This window comes from Camelus bactrianus, chromosome 31 (assembly GCF_048773025.1).
Source record: "Camelus bactrianus isolate YW-2024 breed Bactrian camel chromosome 31, ASM4877302v1, whole genome shotgun sequence".
NCBI lineage: Eukaryota > Metazoa > Chordata > Mammalia > Artiodactyla > Camelidae > Camelus > Camelus bactrianus.
The window spans coordinates 16,437,950-16,459,500 of NC_133569.1; the positions used below are offsets into that span (position 1 = coordinate 16,437,950).

The following is a 21,551-nucleotide window of genomic DNA, read 5'->3' on the forward strand; positions in this document are numbered from 1 at the left end:
CTTTTCGATGGACTAGTATTCAGCATTTTAAATGACTGATACATGTAACAACACTAATGAATCTCAAAAGTATCATGCTAAGTGAGAGAAGGCAGACACAAAAAGGTACGTATTGTATGATTCCAGTCACGTAACATTACAGATCAGCGGCGGCAAGGCACTTGCCGTGGGGAGGGGTATCTGAGTGTAAAGAGACATGCGACAACTTGCTGAAATACTCCAAGTGGTCTGTATCTTGATGTTGGTAATGATCAACCCGCTGTGTAAACTTGCTGGAACTCAGAGAACTCCACTCTTACCTAAATTCTACCTCAACAAAGGTGATTAAAAACAAAGAAGAAACCAAACTTCCCCTGGATACCTCAAGTTCATTTTGTGAGGATCCAATGATACACAGCTGACCCTGGAACAACTTTGGGGTCAGGGGTGTTGACCCCTTCACCCAGTCTAAAATCTTGAATATCACTTTATAGTCAACGCTCCAAATCTGCAGTTCTGCATCTATGGATTCACCAACTGCAGACTGTGTAATACTGTAGTAAATATTTACTGAAAAAAAAAATCGCATATAAGTGGACCCACACAATACAAACCAATTGTCTAAGGAACAAGTGCAGTTACATTAGCTGAAGTTGATACACTCTGATGTTAAAAGCTTTCTTAAAGGCCATAAGAATTTGAACGATTGTTTGAAAATTTTATAGGCCTCTCAGATATCAAGGCCTTCAAGCTTGGTAAGTTCAAGCTTCAGTTCCTCCCCTAAATAAATGTAGCAACTGATGTCAAATTCTTTAAGATCTATCCCTGAATAAACTTCAAGTGTTAATAAGATAATTCCTTAATGCACAAAAGATCATGTCTATAGTTTACAAAAATGGTATTTATTCCCCTCCCTTTAGAGCCTCCTTCTGCAGGATGTTATTTATAATATTGTCTGATGACTCACATGGACTACAGATGAACTTCAGGTTATGCTAGTTTATCAGACACCAGGTATCTTTTGACTCTTACTAGGGGCACTTCCTTCTGTCATTTATCCCTGTAGTTTTTTGGGTTTTTTTTTTTTTAACTATGAAGAAAATTAACTTACTTTAGGTAAGAAATATTTTCAAAAAAGTGCTGAAGGACTATTATACCTTAAGTACAGACTTTTCTCCATGATCTTAGGAAACAAGAATTGAGGAGAAACAAAAGTGAAAATTACCCAAGGGAGAAAAAAAACACATTTGTGCCTAACCTTTTAAAGTCACTCTTGTCAGAGATTGTGGAAGAATAAAATTTTTAAAAATACAGTTTCTAGGGAGGGAGGGTCCAGCTCAGTGGTAGCATGTGTGCTCAGCATGCATGAGGTCCTGGGTTCAATCCCCAGTACATCCATCAAAAATAATAAAAATACAGTTTCTATTTTAAATACAGGTGGTTGAGAAATCTTGTTTTATACTTGAAAACCAACCTTCGTAAGTTTAACACTAAAAATGTATGGTCCTATACACTGCATTTGGTACAATGAAAGCCCTGGTAGGACAATGAATTCTAAGAATTGTAGGAAACTGATTTTCTAATAACAAAAAGTGTCCTCTGAAATTATTTTCACTCCAATTTTTCACTTAGCCATAACCAAAGTGAGAAAATATGGGTATTCAGCCTGGATTTTTTCATGTGGAAAAGAGAGTTAACTAGGTGTTGTGTTTACAAGAAAACAGTTTATCAACAAACTGCAGAACATAAAAGAAAGTGAGATTAAAAGTAAGAATCTTTTGAGCCACAGGACATTTGTTTTTATCCTTCAGAGACTGCAATTGGGAAAAATCCTAAAATACACTGTGCAATAACATTTATATTTGAGAACTTTTCTCCTAATAGAAAGTAAAGTTCTAAACCTTTTCAATCTGAAGAAGTTGCATCTCATAAGTAGAAATCTGCCCATTTTGTAGACAGGTAACAGCCTTCAAATTGGAGATCTACATAAAACTAGTAAAATTCATTAGGTAGGAACTGATAAAATCTTGTTAAATGAGCATCATATTAGGCTGTATTATAACAGGACAATACTGTGATTTATACCCTACCAACATAGCTTTTCTGATACAGATACAAATTCTACTTGCTTATAGCAGCTTTATTCATAACTGCCAAATTTGGAAGCAACCAAGATGTCCTTTAGTACGTGATAAATAAACTGTGGATAAAGTGTGGTATATCCAGACAATGGAGTATTATGTAGTGCTAAAAAGAAATGAACTATCAAGCTATGAAAAGACATTAAGGAATCTTAAATATATATTATTAAGTGAAAAAAGCCAACATGAGAAGGTTACATACTGTATGATAGCATTCTGGAAAAGGCAACACTGTGGAGACAGTAAAAAGATCAGAAGCTGCCAAGGGTTAGGGGAGAGAGAGGGAAGGATGAAAGGTGGAGCACCGATGATTTTCAGGCAGTGAAACTACACTATTACCTTATGATACTATAACGGTAGAGACTTATTATACATTTTTCAAAACCAAACAAAATGTACAAAATCATTTGCCTAAAATAAACTATGGGGTTTGGATGATAATGATGTGTCAATGTGGGTTCATACTGTAACAAATGTACCACCCTGGTGAAGATGCTGTAGTAGGGGTGGCCGTGTGTGTGTGGAGGGCAGGAGGCATGTGCGAACTCTCTACACTTTCTGCTCATTTTTACTGTGAACCTAAAACTGCTCTAAAAAGTCAAGTCTATTTTTTTAAAAAGTATACTGACATTTTACTTGGTTTTCAGTGTCTGGTCTGAAGTCCTCTGATTAGGGAGAGGATCAATATACACCCAACTTTGTAACGAAATTAGCATAATTAAACTGAATACGTAGTGCTTTTTATTCTTCATTTTAAAGATAAGTAAGACAAGAGAAGTGATCTGAATACATTTGGAACGCTCCTAAAACTGGTTCAAAGCTTCTCCTTACACAAATTCTTACATTTTGGGAATGAGAGTCACTCGATAGGGGTAAGATGCATACTTGTTAAATGTACTTAGCAGTTTAAAAACAGAATGGAATTTTACAGTTAGAAAAGATACTTGGAAAACATTTGGTCAAACCCCTCATCTTACAAATAAAGAAGCCGAGGCTCAGAGAAGCTATGTGATTTGCCCTCGATCACAAGGCCATTTGACAGAAGGACTAGAATTTTGGCATTCAGAAGTTTAATGGCTGTTTTTCCATCATACTACTATCATTCAAGAAAACAAAACTATGATAAATGTCTTAAAAGTCAGAGACAATTTTTTTCTTCTTTCATTTATTTATTTTTTAAGAACAGATGAATCTAATTAGTATATTTGGCTGATAAGCATACAGTCAAGTGCTGCCCATTTACTCATTTATTCTGCCTGCTCGATTTTTCCCAGAGGTCATTTAAAAAAAAAAAATCTTGTTTTAAGAATTCTAACAACCCAAGAAAATGTTTTACCCTGAAAGTGAATATAAAACACATGCTATTACTGAAGCAAAGGCTGTGTATGCTCCCCACTCCAAACTTGTTAGTAAGAATTTAGAATCTTGCTCGACCTCTGACAGAGGTAAAAATCCACCCTTGGTGGGAGCAGCTGCGACTCTGTGAAAGAAGCTACAAATAACATGCTGGGAAATTCAGCAGGCACTGTTATTATATCCTGTTTATACTGTCATTTTTCCTATCAGTAGGATATTATTTATACAGACCCCACCCATGAACTTCTTGTTTATCTTATTATAGAAATCCTCCAAATCTATAAAAAGAAGCCTCTGTATTTTGTTTCTGGAACAAGCACATGTGTTATAATTTTGCACCTCACTACACTTTTTTATTTAGCATTTCCTTTTGTTATGCACCACTCGTTCTCATTTTTATCTCAAGGTTGGTTTACTTCATTATCTCACATATTAGAGTTAAACTTAACTGGCTTTAAGAGACTCTAATACACGACAGATTCCAGAGCACCACATCCTAAACTTTATTCAAGGGTAGAATTCATCAGGTAGATATTCTTCTAAGATGCATCTGACTAATTTGTTTAAAGACAGAAAAATGTGCCTGTATACTAATCAGATATTCCCATGAGTAAGCCCTGGATGCACAGAAGGTTTTCCTACTTGGGCTACTCTATCCATGATGGGCCAGTTACAAGGACCAGGCTTTATACTGGTTCTCACTCACTCACTATTTTTTAGCTGGGTCTCTTTTCAAAAATGAAAAGCACTGTCCCTGAGTTTAGCTTGATGGCTAGATAAGCTGGGTAAAAATGCAGCACAGCAACACATGAGAAATACATGAATTCAGTAAGCTGACCAAAGGGACAATGAACCAATCTGATTATAAATCATCCTCACTCCCCTGCCTTATGTAAATAACTGAATTAAAGTAGATAAAAGAAAAATGTAAGTTCCTTAAGGGCAGAAATTCATGCAGCATTTGTTGAGTAAATATGTATTTCTAGAAGGGGAACATCACTGGACAGTCATATTGGATCAGTTTTCACATGTACAGCTTGTGTTGGCTTCACCAATACTCCCTTTCTAGGTAAACATGAGATCTTCAGAGAGCATGTGCAACGCTAGACTCTGAGAATGCGTAAGAAAGATCTCTGCTTTTAAAGAACAATACTCCAAAATGCAGAACTGGCACGAGGTTTAGTATCTCAGGGTAGTGAACTAAGTGTACTTAATTTCAGAAAAAAAGAGAGGTCTACATGGGCTAAAGTGATCAAAGAAGTCAGAATCAGGCTAATAACTGAGGCAATGTTGATAAACAAGAATCAGTAAGACCAAGGTGAGGTGAAGGCTAGGCTGTGAGCGTCCAGGTGAGCAGAATACAGGAAATAGAGAGAAGTTGAATCCAGTTAGGGAATGTACTGAATAGGAGATGGAAGCAAATAAAAGGCTGGTAGATGAGAAAGAGTTTCATTTTCCAGACAACAGAGAACCATCAAAGATATCTGATCAAGGGAAAATGAACCCAAGCGTGTAGACTATGAGTGAAGAGGAGGAAGAGTAAGCTGAGTGAGGCAGAGCTGCAGGGAAGAAGTTTTCAGCAGTGCCAAATCCTATGATTACAGCAGCAAAAGGAAGGTTCATGTGACGTAACAGATAAAACATTTGTAAAATTTCAACTCTTGTTTTTAAAAACAGGAGACGGCGTCAAGATATCTATCACTGACTAGGGTAATGTTAGACAACGTCAATCCATTGAAGTTTATATCAGGAAAGCTTACCAGTCTCCTAGAATAGCACGTCTCAAACCCAAATTACCTGGGGATGTTTAAAAATGTGAATTCTGATACAGTAGGTTTACGGTGATACTCTGTATCTTTACATTTTTGACAAGCTCCCAATACTGTTCTTATATGGACTGCATTTTAAGTAGCAAGATGCTAAAAAAAATCTTCGAATTTCCCTTTCCAGAAAGGCAGTATTTGATGTATGGTACAGCTAATGCTTTAGATATATCTAAGAAATTCCTTTTAAAGGCATTACAACTTCCATCAATGTCGGGTGGGTTTCAAAAGCTGCAATTTTAAAAGTCCAAGATGATTCAAGATTCAGGGTATTAAAGATATTCAGAAATATTCCCACTTAGGCAATATTAACTTTATAATACTGTTTATAACACTACAATTTCGTCTTTTTTTTTAGGCTGGCAAACTAGAAGATATAATTCCTTCTAATCTTGGGGGTTGAAGTAAAAGTCCTGAAGGACAATGAATGCTCCATTTTTCCACTGTGCACACCAGTGGGTCTTCATAAAACCCACTTAACTTGTCCTCACAGTGCCCTCAGCATCATAACTTAATCCTTGAAGATAAAGGTAACAATTTATTTTAAATAAGCTACTGAAAAACACCTGAAGATTACAAAAATTAAATTTCTTTTAAGATTCCTATACGAAAGGATATGCCTTTAATTAGAGTTTTGTTTTTTTTTTTAACCATGAACAGAACTGTCATTTATAAAAATACATTACTAGTGTAATATGTTACACACACATTAAGATTGGCTGACCTTAGATCCTTGGTATGAAAGTTAAGACTTCCGAAATCTCAAGTTTCATTTTTAACCAAATAACAGTCAATAACAACTTTTTAGGTAAATTAGCTTCAATATGTATCAATGTCTAGAGAACAAGAAATACTATCTTAAAATTGGAAGGTACTGTTTTAGATCAGATCCAACCATTCATTGTAGACATAAGAAACTGAGGTGCAAAGGCTAAAAAGCCCAAACTCACTGAATAGCTGCTAGCGGTATGTTAAAAAAAAAAGGGAGAGGAATAAGTTAATTTTCATATCTATCAATGTAAAACATACAACAACGTATCAACTACAACATACAGTTAAAAGTTTCTGGTTCCTGTAATGACTAAGGCATAGTTGATTTTATTAAGGCATTACAAATCACTGATATCCAAGAAAGGAAGACTACAGACCAACAAAGAAAAGACATGCTACCCCCAAATTTAAGAACATCATAAAAATGCAATCTAAATAGAGAATGACACATATACACCACATACTTAGGATGGGGCTGCAATGGGGTGGGTAATGGGATGGGATATAAAGACCAAAGAGAAGACGATGGTAATTTTTATCTTCTCATTAATGGTTTGAGGAAAGCTTTCACATACAGAAAAGTGGTTTAAAAAAAAAAAAAAACTTCCTTTACTCTCATGAATCATTTTTTAATTGGTAAAAAAAAAAATCAGGGGTTAGATTTGGAGGACTGTGAAGCTTTTAAAAATATGAAATGTAGATAGCAGCTGGATGTGCATGTGTCATGAGCTCTGTCACAATTACAAGAAAACCAAAGAATCCTTTTTTAGCCATAAAATAGGAAATTTTGTGCTTATTACAAATGCTATAAAATTTACTAGCACAAGTGGAAAAAAAAATCACTGGAGAAGTTCCAAGATACCGGAGACAATGGGTTTTAAATCACAGGCATACATTATTATGCCTAAGTTGACAGATCTGCACTGCAATGCAGAAATGCAAGCAATATTCCAACATCTGCACCAGAAGGCAGAGACTAGACAAGATTCCAGAATAAAGGGCTCTTCAGCTCTTACCTGTTACCTGTGCAACAACTGCTTGGGAAATCCTCCGATTGGCAAGAAAGGCTTTGATTTCCTCTTTTATCACACTGCTGTCCCTCCTAACAAAAACAGAAGACAAGACCAACAATGTATGTTGAAGGTAGAAATCCTCATCTTTGCTAAGAAAGGTGAAGCAGAGAGGTGGGGAGAACACAGAAAGAAAGGACACAAAAATAAAGGTAAACAGACTGAGCTTGTGTGAAAATATGAAATTAAAACAAACCAAGAAACACCAAATATTCAAGTCCTAAAACATCACACCAGACAGACGCTTTAGTGAATGCCACAGTAGATATAAGTCTCATACCAGAGGATGGTTAATCGCATGCTGTGTATAATTCACATTAGGAACAAGGCTGCCATATGGTATATACAAAGTTTCATTACTGGGTAATGAATTTATCTTACACAGACAGAAATCCTAGAAAAATAAAAAGCAACAACAACAACAAAAATCAGTTGTGAGTAGACTATGGGTTCGCATGTTAACTATGCAACTGCATAAATAACGTTCCGTTCATTTGTAAAACCTTTGTTAAAGGAATAGAAATCATCATTCTCACAACTGCTAAAACATTAGCCATCCTAAAAAAGGCTTTTGCCTTTTACTTTGCCTTCTTTTTCCTGTATAAACAAAAAAAATTTAAGCAAATTTAAACAAAATGTAAAATTTTAATATAAAAGATATATTAATTTTCTAATACATGTAATATACAGGATACTTAACTCTTAAAACTACACTATATTATGTGTCCTTGGGATAGACCTAATTTTTCCTTCATTAAGACATCTTATAAGTTTTTACTTATTTAAAAATTCCACAAATTCTCAAAAGACTAGACATTCATTAGAATGACAGTGAAGGCCAGGACTGCTGTATAGACACCAGAACAAACAGAATACTTCAGTAAAAATTAAACTTAAAGCCTTAAAACTGACCAATTTCTCTTTGAACATTCAAAATGATTACTTAAATGGAATTTTGTTCAAGCTCAAAAGTAACAGCATAAGCGGTAACTTATGATCTAATACAGGGAGGTCAGCAAACTACGGCCCCACGGACTAAATCTGGCCTCCCATCGGCTTTTATACAACCTATGAGCCTTCACAGGTGAACATTCACAATTAATCTGATGACAGGGAACATTAACTTTGAACAAAAATTAAGCAAAATATTATCCCCTCCCCCTCAATTCCATTTTTCTCAGCAGTAGGACTGTATTTAAAAACTTGTATTCAATTATTCATTATTATTCTATATTGAATTTTGCCAATAAAAATCTGTGACCATTTGCTTTCTCTCTTATATTATATCTATTATATCCTCAATTTTGCCTCTTGGCCACAAAGTCTAAAATGTTTTCCACCTAACCCTTTACAGAAAATGTCTGTGAACCCCTGATCTGAGACAAAGGGATTGTGAAATCTTTACAAACCGTTTTGTGAATAATCCACAAACTCCTTATAGGAGCTCAAATCTCTCTACAGATTATTTGGAGCAATGAAAGAATTCTGTCCCCAAAGAATCAGCTGTGACTTCACTCGGAGCAGATATTTCAGTCCTTTGCTGAGAAGGACATACACACTACGTTGGTGAAATCTGTGCTCCCTTTCAGGAACTCTGGAAGAGAGCAGAGACGCTGTAGTGGGACAGTTTCCAGCCTGGAGCTCTACACTACACTCCTGAACTACTGGCTGGAAAACCTAATCAAAAAGATTCCCAAAGGAAGAAAAGAGTCAGCTTCCTAATCCAATATTTAAATCTTCTCACACTGGTCTACATTCTGATCTAGATACTAATTAGATTCCTTCCAAAATGCTTACTTGTATATGAAATACTTCTTTGAAAAATATGCATTCTCACACACAATTTTAGAATTGTGTATCTGAAAGAAAAAGGCACAAATAAATACATTTCAAAGTCAAACAAAAAAACTGTCTACATTACCAAATGGCTCTCAAATGACCATCAAAAATCAGTAGAGCAAGAGATAACTTCAGCAAAACCTATTTCAATTGGCTTATGTAAATAAAACAAGTCATTTGGTTTCTGATACAGCTACAAAATTAACCTGAAAGAATTTAAATAAAGCATTGCATTTCGATGTATAGAAAGCTATTCTAGGAAAATGAAAACTGAGTTTAAAAGAGTATCTGTTAGGGTTATATAAAAATGTACTTTTGTGGGGAAAATGATTAAATGGTATTTTCTTGACTACTGACTTAAACTGGAATTTAAATCAATTTATTTAAAATCAATTTCACCTAGAGTAGAGACTAAGTCATGAAGAGGAGCTAACACTCAATTATTCCAATAGGGCATAACCAGTCTGTGAATTATTCATAGCCGTGCAGTATGATACTATCAAGGACCACGGCAAGGTGAAGGAACCCCAAAAAGTCTGCAAGATAGCAGCCATTCACTTACCCTCTCTCACAGACTAAACCTTCAGATACCTGGCAAGTTTCTAAGTATCCACAGTGAGTTTAAAAAATAAAAACAATACCTCTTCACTCAATTGCTTTCCCAGAGAGAAGCTTTTTCAAATTGAAAAAAAAAATAATAAGACTTAAAAGATAATAGTGTGCTTGGGCAAGTCATTTAATAAAGCTAGTTTCATCACCCAGTAAAATGAGAACATTAAGACACCCTCCCCCATCACAAACCTTTTCCTTCTCCAAGCACTGATGTTAAATATAAATGAAATTTAATATTAAATGTGTGTGTGTATATAATATATAAAATTTAAAGTTTTTTCAACTTTTTGAAATTGTACAAGCACTACATAAACAATGACTATTACTTTATAAAACCCCAGAAAGAATCCCAGGAAAAGAAGAAACAAATGACCTGCTATAACTAGATAAGACTGAAGTAAATATCTGCATTGTGTATTTTAAGGCACAACAAAAAGATTTCTACAAAGTCAGTTTAGACACGAGTGATGTGTCATTTAGTTGGTTTCACTAGGTATTTTCAAAATAGTAACAGCATTCAACTTTCATTGTGTCCAATTCTTTTATGTATTTCAAACACTTCCATTCTTCAGTGACCTGCCTCACCTACTGTCCACTTGTATCCCATGAAATTGCCAATTTATTGGTGTGAAAACTTCTTTGTTTACTCCAAATCTAACTCTCTCATCTCCTATATCTTACTTCCTCTCTTCACCTAAAATCTGACATCCTTTTTTTTTTTTCACTGCACTTTATTTTTATTTTTTGGGAGGGAAGTAATTAGGTATATTTATTTATTTTTTAACAGAGGTTCTGGGAATTGAACCTAGGACCTCATGTATGCTAAACACACACCCCACCACGGAGTTATACCCTCCCCGCAACATCCTCTTTAAAAAGAATAAATCCACTTTTCCTCCCTTCTCTTATAAAAAATCTCACTCATGATTTCTACTCCTCTAGTTTTATGGAGTTAGAGTGAAGTGTAGGCTGACCTTTCTTTGATTCTGTAGTTTACTTCCAAGATAAGCTACCACTCTCTTTGCATTTAACCACTTAAAGTCCATGTCATCTCTTCCTCCTACCTTTTCCAAAACACAGCCATCTGGAATGATCTATCAGAGTGACTTATAACACAAGGATAAAATTCTTCCTTTCCACCCTCCATTGCCAATATTTCTTTAACTTGTTAAACTTCCCACTGCTGCCTACAGAGCTTTCTTAATATTTGGATGAATTAATCAGTAATGCTTCTTTGTGGAATCACCCTTTTTAAAGACATCTTAAAACAATAATAATGCCATCTATTCAGAGAAGTTGTCCCTGATTCTCAGAGCTGAAAAAGACCTTTTCTTCCAATAGCTAACTTTATTTCAATTACACAACTCACATGCTAATACATTACATACTGTTCTGTATTACATTGTTTCTGCTCTGGTCTTCTGTCTCCTACTAGTCTGCAAAGTCCTCTAGCACAGAAACTGTGTCTTATTCATCACAGGGTTTGCATATAATAGAGCTTAATTTGTGCCATGAATGAACAAATCTGTATTTGAAGATAAAAGGTTGTAAAAGGGAAAACCTGATTTAGAAAATATATAAAACAGCTCTAAATTCTGAATCTCAAGTATGTTTAAGCTTCTCAAATCAGAATGGAAACAAGTTATTTATGCTAGCTCAAAATGGTGCGCTTCCTTTTCTCAAACAAAGGCTTTTAAAGACTGAGTGTTTAAAGTGGTATGCTTTAAGACCTTCCCTATTCTCTTAGCTGATATAAACGACACATTCTTTACGAACCCTTAAAGGTAGCCATCTACCTCAAAGACTTCCAGAGATGGAGCGTCCCTACCAAGACAGACTACTTCACATGTGGAAGAATATAATTACACACAAATTCTTTCACATATGAATAAAAACCTGCTCCCTTTAATTTCTACCCATGGAGATAAACAGAGCATTATTTAGAATTTTAAAAAATAATGTTAAAACAAAAGCTACTCTATATGTGGAAACAACATAGTCACTGAGTATTATCTCCTATAGAAAATAAATACCTACCTACACAAGTAAATAAGCTATTATTAGACATACAGATAACCAACTTGGAAGAAAGTCTGAGTCTTATATAAAATACTAACTAAACACTCATGAAATTCAGTACATGGGTAGCTAAGAACAACATCTTTTATATGGGATTGTTCATCAATTCTGATAAGCCTCATTTCAATTATTTTATTTGTACACAATGGGACAGATAAACTTTAATAGATATACACTATTATGTTAGCAGATGTACAGAGATACCTACATATAAACATATATACTAATACATGCATTTAAAAATAATATGTAAAATGGGTCTTCATTCTAGCTTTTGGCTTTAAAGTCCTTCGTAAAATTTTATATGCAACAATTTGCTAAGCATTCACATTCTAGTTTCACTTTCATTTTTTAACCCTGATCAATTCAAAAGTAGAAAAAGTAGCAGTTACTTTCTTTCTGATTCTTAAGAAGCTGATCAAGTGTACAGTTACAACTTAATCAAGTTCTACAAAAAACAAAAACCAAACCTCCTTTGTGCATCTTGAAATTATTAGGAGTTAAGTTTGTGGACCTAATGGGTTATGAGATTTGAAAAATACCTTATGGTTGAGTGCTCTGGAAGTTGGGGAATGTGAGCATGCAAGAGATGATATTTGATATGGGTAGAAAAGGAGGCAGAAATGCATTTAGGTACCCATCTCCCCACCTGGAGATCACCAAATCCAACCCACTATATCACCAAAGTGTTGAGTGGGGAAAGTGCAGTGTAGCCCTACGTGGGCACATGATACTCGGAAAGATCCATTGCTCAAAACTTTCTCTAACATTCTACCAAATAGAAATTCATTTGCCTAGTGAAGTGATTAATTTGAAGTAGCAAATATCATGTGGTGGGGAGAGTAGAGGACAAGTCCATTAAGGCTTTCACATTTTGTCTTGAGTTACATTAACCACCATTTGTTAAATTTTTCTGAAATCTTCAGACATGAAAAAATTTACAGAGGCAACAGATACCAGCAATAGAAATACTAGTAATAAACACATCGGTTAGAATTCTGCACTGTCACTTAATATTTAAATTTTCTTGGGTCAATTATTTAATTTTTGAGAATCTCAATTTCTCTGCTCTACCCCACACACAGCATGGCTGTAATGGTTAAAAGTGAGAACAGTCACGCAATAAACTTCCCTCTCAAACCTAAGGATTGTTATCTTTTGCAAACTTGAGAAAAAGAGAGCTAAATACAGAGGGGGAGTGCCAGTGTGGGTGAGGGCACAATGGCAGAGGACCACAAGAGAGCCAGAGATTCAGTGAGACCCCTGAGTGATTAGAGGACACCACAGGAGCAGTTCTAAGAAAGAAGCCATGAAGTATCCTACCCATGCAAGAAGGGGGAGTATGTAAATTAAACACTGATCATAATTATGAACAAATACGTCTTTAATGATGGAACGTGAATATGTCTAATTGTTGAATTTAACTACAAATCCTAGTCCTTGCGAAATAGATTTTCTGTTTATTTTGAGGACATAGTTAAATTATAACATTACGACAACCTAAGAGCTAATAGTCAAGGTTTTCAATCCTTACCGTCAAGTTTTAGACTCTGAACAATCTTCCAGAGGCTTTTGTTAAAAAGAAAGTTTTCCCAAACTTAGTCTAAAATACATTTGGGGATTAAGTGTTATTTTAAAAGCATATTAAAACTGATTCACGACAGCAACAATAACAAAAACAGGACAGTATCCTTACAAAGTTTATCACTGATATCCTCTCTTCCCAGGATAATTAAAAGTTAATCTCCCTATATTTTAATTACTAAAGATGGTTCTCTCTCTTAATCTTGACAGTGATATATATATTATATTCAAAAGGAACATCTAAACTTCGGCCAGTTGTTTTAGCAAGTGAAAATGAATTAAAGGCCAAGTTGATCTCTTCTGTTTTTAAGTTTCAAAAGCTTAAATAATAGGGTCCTCTGGCCGCTCTATTAAACTATTCATTACAGGAATTACAGTGGAATCTAGATACAACAGTCCATTTAGCCTAGAATTCCCTATTCAGCAGTTTCACCCTAAAAGTAAATTCAGAACAGTCTGTTTAAAAGACATTTTACCCTTGTGATACTATAGGATGGCTCTTTTATACATGGCAATACGAAGTCACCATTGTATTATCTTCAAGTTCTAAAATTTTATGGAAGAACTACAACTTATAATTATAGGTTTTAATTTTATTTCTGACAAATTCCTGCTACAGCTTCTTTCATATCTACTGTAACTAATCCATCCACAGGCTCTCCTCCACACTACAGTAGTGATCATCTACCGAAAACAATGCTTTTATTGTCTCTTTCCTACAGACTTGTAAAAACTCCTTTAATTTCCACCAAGTTAAACATAAATTATTGATATGCAACTCAAATCTTCCCAAAACCTGTACTGCCTCCTTATATACTATTCTTATCACCATAGTATAGCCAACCTGCAATCTTTATAAGACTAAATATGCCTTGCCTTTTCTATCTTTTACTATTCCCTCAACTTTGAATAAAGTTCTCGTATTTCAAAACAGAAGCTATCCTTTAAAGTTTAGCTCAAATTCATCTATTCACTTGACATACTAAGCCCTTAACATGTGCCAAGGACAGTTCTAGATCCTGCAGACAGAACAATTTGGAAACACACTGGTTCTGCCTTCAAAGTGTCCAGGTCCAGTGGGAAGACTTTCCTAACTGCCTCCATTCAAAGTGGACTTCTTTTCTCACTGTTTCAAAATCTAAGTATATACACTTACCTTGTAATAGATAACATTAAATTTGTGTGTGAATGAATATATATATATATATATATATATATATATATATATATATATGGCATCTATTGCTAAAATTACAACTTTAGCTTCTTAGGGGTAGAAAACCACGTCTATTTTTCTTAAGAACACTGCATTTCATATTATATTTTGTTGATTGGCATGTTGGAGGTAAAAATTAAGAGTATACATATTCTATATCATGATAAAATCACCCTCTCAAAAAAAAGTGCTTACAATGGATTGAAGGATTAGAATGTGTTAGCAATTGAGAAAATTCAGATGTCAGCAATTAGAGCCATAAACAGAAGGCCAACCTTTACTTTGATAACAGAGAGAATGGAAAAGAGTTATCAAAGCAGAAAAAAGAGCTTAAGCAGAAAAAAGAAAATCTGAATTAGAACTATAAAATTAAAATTTTTTTTCTCTTATCATCAAAGGGGAAGAGGGAAATCACAGTTCTTACAGGTAAATAGCTGAAGTACAGATTTATTACTCAAAGCCAGTCTAAGAACAGAGACATTTGGAGGACTCTGAATGAGAAAGGAACTAACCTCATTAATTCCTCCACTTTATCATCTACATCTAGGTCCTCTTCTGAGGCTTCAAAGCTGTATGACCTCTGACCCATGCTGTTTGCATGGTAGCGAGTGGGTGACATCTTCCCATTGGATGTGGGTAATCGCTCATTACTCTCCCTCCCATTCTGGTTGGTAGTACAAGGCTGTGGGGAGGTGTCATAGCTGTTGCTGGGTGATGGGGACATTCCCGAATGCTGAGTCTGTGTGGAAGCTGTAGCTGTGGAGGAAGATGCCGGAACGTTGCTGGTACTATTCCCACATGAACCTCCTCCGTAGCTGGACCTTCTTCCAAACTTGTCGCTATGCTCTTGATCGAGACGGTCCAAAGTTTCGAGGGCGTGGAGAATTTCGTGCTTGGTCATTCCGGTTCGCCGAAGGCGCTGAAGCAGATCTATCTGCTCTATGGTAAATCTGGGCTCATCTGTATAGTGAGACATGGTTTCCAGCAAACTGGGAAGAAAAAAAAAAAAGGTCCCTTATTTACAACACCTGCCGAAGAGTATATCATGCTGTATGGAGAACGCGCAGCACAAGATGCAATATTTCTTTTTTGTTTTTAATCTTTTTGGGGGGAGTAATTAGGTTTTTATTTATTTATTTTTTAATGGAGGTGCTAGGGATTGAACCCAGGACCTTGTGCATGCTAAGCACATGCTCTACCACTGTGCTGTACCCTCCCCTAGAAGATGCAATATTTCTGTATCAACGTCTTTACCGCAAATGATAAGGCTTTGTTATATTACAGTAACAATAATTATCAATACTCTGTGCTGGAATGTTTCTATCACAGCAAATGGATTGGTATAAGACATTGAATTTATTAGCAGATGGACATTAGGTATAACATAAAACCCAATTTCATATGGCATACAATTTACATTTTCCCCAATTTGGTAAATATCTGAACCAAAATTTCAGTTACGGCAATACTACTAAAACAACAGTTAAGGTACAAACAGTATTAAGACTAGGCTATGTGATTACTCACAGGTGTTTCCTGAATCTCCAATTTTTTATCATTCTACACTGGAGTATTAATGGGAAGTTGCAGAAAAAAATAGTTTGTATTATTTTGTTTTCTCAACCAAACTAATGTAGGAACTCTAACTTTATTTAGTGTAGACAAACAACTTGGCAAGCTCAGCCCAAGTAAATACTAATAACCAGTAAAAATATTTAAATGGAAAAGTAAGAGAGGCACATAAAAAACTTATTAAGCACCATTTCACCCACCACTTAGCAATTTCATGAGTATTTCATCTCTGTAATGCATTCTCCCTTAAGTTATCCCAAGGAATGGATCTTTCGTGGTTGTGGCCAAACTGAACTATTCATTTTTCTTAGGAAATTGCTTCTACATTATGCTTCCTTTAACTAACACAAGATGCTGTAGCACACCAGAAAATATCTGAGAGTCAATAACAATATTTAAGGAAGTTGTCAAATATCATAAAAATTCTCACTGTCTGAATTCCTTTCTTATGAAACCTGACTTTCTTAAGGTTTCTTTAAAGCGGTAATTTCTTCTATTTTTATTTTTATAGTTTTAGTGCTAAATAGGTTACAGGGCAATCAGTAGGCTCTCAGTTAAGTGTTTGCTGATGGAAATAAATGTTAAAGAATTTTGTCATCCTTTACATGTAAACATCTACTCTGGGCCAGTTCCCCTAAGCTGTTGGAGATTTATTTCTTTATTTCTATATATAAAAATTTATTGAACATTCACTGCTACGCAAGCATTGGGCAAGAGTTTCATGTAATGTAATCTTAGTTCTTCACAACACACCTCTCTGTTAATTTTTTAAAATTTTATATTGATTGATTGTTGAGGAAACTAAGGCACACGATGGTTGTGTATCATGCAAAAAAGTCTGGTTAAGATATGGAAAAAAAATTTAAACCTAGGTCTTACTGACCCAAAAGCATACCTCATTCTGATTTCCAATATATGGCAGGACTTACTGGAATCATATGATATGGAACATAGGCTTCTGTCCTTTTTTAAGTTTAAACCATTTAGATAAAACCACTCTACTGATGGACTAGGCATTCTAGTAACACTTTTAATACTTAAAATCTTTGCTTCATCTAGAATTTATATTTACTTAATGAGTGTGAAAGAATTTGAGCTTTATTTTTTCCCAATTGGATAGCCTGTTTGTCTAACATAAAGACTTTATTGAGTAAAATATCTCTTCTCTGGTCTGAAATGCCACCATTACCATATACAAAATTTCCACACAAATCTGTATCTACCTTTGGGTTCTCTACTCTATCCCAATGATTGTTTCGTCTTCCAAGTCCTTTTACAAATAAGCATGCAGAAATCTGTAATTTTCATGTGAAATAGTTCTAGTTTTAGAGGAAAGTTCATTAAAAATGAAAACAAATACATTTGGGGACCTAAAATAACATGCTGCAGGTGATCCGTGCCCACAGGCCACAGTACCTGACTTACACCTATACACATTTTCTCTCTTCCAATACTCATTTGTGACAAGCTATTCATCATAAAAGTTCTGTTTTCATGATTATTACATTCTTTCCTGATTGCCTAGTCTTTCCTCTCCAAGATTTTATAATGAAAAATTTTAAACATACAGAAAAGTTGAAATAAATTTACAGTGAATGCCCATCTCATACACTAATCACCTATATTTTACCATTAACATTTTCTTGCTTTATCACATATCTATCCATTCCCTCAGCATCGATCCCTCTATTCATCTCATTTTTGGATGCATTTCAAACTGAGTTACAGATACCTGTACACTTTCCTCTAAATATTTCCACATGTATATCATTAACTAGAGCTCAGTATTCATTCAGGTATTTTTTCTGAGGTAAAATGTACATAAAATAAAATATGCAAATCTTATGTTTACCATTCTATGACACGAGTTTTGAGAAAGTACATATACCCATGAAATTCAAGTCCGTATGAAGACAGAATCTGACCATCCCCCAGGAAGTCTCCTCATGCCCCTTCCTGGTCGGTCAATCCCTGTCCTTTGCCCTCAGAGGCAACCATTGCTCAGATTTTTTCCTACCACAGATTAGTTTGGCCTGTTCTAGAATTTCATATAAATGGAATTTCTGTGTACTCTTTTGTGTAAGGCTTCTTTCAGCATAAAGTTTTTTAGATTCATCTAAGATGTTGTGTGTGTATCAGCAGTTTATTCCTTTTTATTGCTGAATAGTACTTCATTGTAGGAATATACCAAAGGTTTGTGTTAGCCATTCTATTTTGGACACTTGGACCATTACCAGCTACTCCAAATCTTTGGCTATTACAATGGTACTCTACTAATTTTCTTTTTTGCTTCGTATATCCCCGTAATATATCATCATCTGGTTGAGAGAGAAGCAGCAGCTTTCAATAAAGTAGCTCATTTACTTTTTCTCCTGACCGATCTAAAAACAACAGTGCACCTTGCTTATCATAAATGATCTATTATGGAAATGCTCTGCAGTGTTGGTAACATTCTGTTCTATGCTAGTCGTGTTACACAGGCGGCATAAGCAGTGAACATTCACCAAGTTGTACACTTCTGACTTGTACATTTTTCAGTAGGTATATCATGCTTCAAGTTTGTTGAAAAAGTTGCATAAACATTTTCCTAATGGCTTATAAGAGATACTTGACACTTTAGTTTCTATCTTAACCCTCAGCCCTTGGTCTTTTCTATCAAGTGTTTAGTAACATATTAATTCTTAATCCTAGGAAGTTCTTTTTAAAAGCAACTGCCAAATCTCTTTAGTAATCCAAATAATTTACCCCTTAATTTTTTGATTGGGTAAATTCACGTTCCTATACATTATTCTTTCCCCTCAAAATTGAAGTACAGCTACCCACTGCTTACTTCAGTTTTCATACTTTGAAAATACTTCATAAACTGACCTTACTTTAGATATGAGATTTCAAGAACTGTTTTATTATACAGACAAAAAAAATCAATCATGATATTTTCCTATCCCATTTATATGAGAGGAGATAGTAGATAATATTCTGTATATAACTCTTCAAACCTCTCTTTGTATGCAGAAGCACTCTGTATATTAGCATAAGACTAAAATAAATTACATGAATTTAACCTGTTAATTGAAAAGTATCCATCCTAAAGCTTGTATTAGAATTATCAAAACTAAAGATTCTATAGTCTCTGAAACAATGTAATATTTCATGTTGTTTCAGAATCACTGACTATGGGAACCACTTTTAATCCAAAAGTCTTAAAAATAGATAACAAAGGGGCACGTATTATTTTGTCTGAATGCCTCATTGTTTCCAACCACGTGTTCTTGGGGCTGCCACTCATAATACCCCACCTTCTTGCCAACGGGGTGGGCACACAAGGAAGCCAAGCCTTGCTCTCCTCAAAATATTCAGGTGAGACTAGCAGGAAGATGGACAGTCACTACTGCTGTGCTCAGTTGCGGGAAGATGTTTCTCTGGTTACTCCTCACCATGTAGGAGAAGCTAGTTTGTAGGGAAATAAAGCAGGTATACTAAGAAATGCAGAGCAAAGGAAAAAGCTCCAGTGTTCACCTCCCTTATTCTAGTAATTCCTAAGCCCCTACTACATTCCTGCTTTCTTGCTGCACTGTTAAATACGAGCACAAACTTCCCTTTATGCTTCACCTTGTTTAAATCAGACGTCTGTGCTTTGTACCAAGAGCAGTCCCTAACAAAAAGATACACCTAAAGTAAAAAGATCTACAGTTGCTATACAAAATGTTTAACTGCTATAGAGCAGAATAATGACACACTGAGCAGGATCAAATCACACATATGACACTGAAGGTACAATATTTTACTGAGAAAAATGCCAAGATTAGAAGCTTTCTTGGATATGTAGAATATTCCAGTGTGCATTACCATAAACAAAGGCACACATACTGTCATTTCCGAACTTTATTTCTTCTAATTTACCTAGTTTAAGCACATAATCATGAAATTATGGCAATACTGACCTACAAAGGTCATCTAAGTCCATGATATCAGCAATCCTTTTATAACAGAAAAAGATAACATGTAAGAACTGAATTAATTTTCCTATGTAGCATAAGAACCGTTCACAGGATAAGGAACATCTTTCACTTTAAATTACTAATCTGAAAGCAGACTCAGGCCAACAATAATTGAAAATGACGTGAGAAGAATTCTGACATTGTAATAACACAGACAATGTTTAAAGCATAAAAGAACAATTAAATTCTGGAATCATGGCTCAGTTCAGAAACTGACATTCTAAAAGACCATACTATTAGACCATAACACTAAACCTATTTTTGCAATAAATTTTATCCCTAGTTGGATATGTAAACCCTACTTGGATAAGGCATGAGGTTCAGAACATACTTTCTTAAACTAAATTCTACAAACATGTAGAGCAAAGAAAGTTAAAGCATTCACAAATGATTAATCTTGAAATCATCTGCGCATAAATGATACAACTATCTTACTTGATCTTACTTGTAAAGCATCAATAGTTAATAAGATCTTATTGGATAACACAGCATTTTCTTTAGCTTGATTCTGCTGTCTTTATCTTTTTATCTAGAATGATTAAGCAAAATATAGTCCAGTCATATTTTAGTTTTGTTTTTCATACATAGTATTTACTGCATGATGGTTTAATATATGATTGACTATAGTCAATCATATTAATCAACTAAAGATGTACTAAGTCCCTTTTTACTATTTATGGCACATTACTCTCACAATTATTATTACCATCAAAGCAGTTTTAAAAGAAGAAAATGACAAGAAATGAGAATAAGTAAAAAAGGAAGATTTGCTGGGGACTGAGCTTGACAATATGGTAAAATGATTCTATAATTCAAACCAATGGAAGAACTAATGCAAAAGAACAGAGGCTATGACTACAGATAATAGTACAAAAATGTTCTTATAATAAAAGGACTGAGAAAAACAGAATAATATTCAATTTACAGTCATTCTTTAACAGTTATTTTAAAATTAACACTAATTAAGATTGAGATTTTAAAATTACAGATGCCTTACACACATTTGGGGAAAAAAAATCCAAGTAAAAACATACAGGGAGATATAATTTAGGTGTGGAGTTAGAGAATGGGAGACCATTTAGACAAGAATCACTCAACTAACATTTACTGAGTGACCCCTACGTGTCAGATCATGCACCAGGCAGTGAGGATGCAACAAGGACCAAACCAGGCAAAAATTCCTGACCTTATGATGCTTACATTCTAACGGTTATTGAGAGCAGTGATTAACAAAGAAATTTTTTTTTTTAAAGGGGAAACTCAGGCCCAAAGCAAGGCTGTGTCTTCCCATTTCCCAAGGACACAGCCACTTAGCAGCAATGCAGTTTACTGTTCACACCACTTGGCCTATTCCAGAGACTATTCATGACAAAGTCAATGGGAGGGGGAAAAATTTTTAATGAAAAATCTAAGTAACAAGAAAAACCTATCTCAATGTCTACTTACTGCATTATAGAACGGTCACAAAATAGAAGGAATTTAACTGAAACGTACACTGCACCAAATTTTAG

At 34.8% G+C, this 21,551-nt stretch overlaps 1 protein-coding gene across 16 annotated transcripts in view; it reads right to left on the reverse strand.

The window, feature by feature from the left end:
• Positions 1-21,551, reverse strand: part of HMBOX1 (homeobox containing 1) — a 135,786-nt gene that overhangs the window by 71,479 nt on the left and 42,756 nt on the right. For all 16 annotated transcript variants that reach the window (XR_006719271.2, XM_045504923.2, XM_045504922.2 and 13 more), the window contains 2 exons: positions 14,983-15,459; positions 7,087-7,172 (listed from right to left, as the gene is read on the reverse strand). Coding sequence is in view for 15 of the 16 variants with exons in the window: in XM_045504923.2 (XP_045360879.1) it covers positions 7,087-7,172; positions 14,983-15,459 (563 nt within the window). In the remaining variant the exon portion in view is untranslated. The remainder of the gene's footprint in view (positions 1-7,086; positions 7,173-14,982; positions 15,460-21,551) is intronic.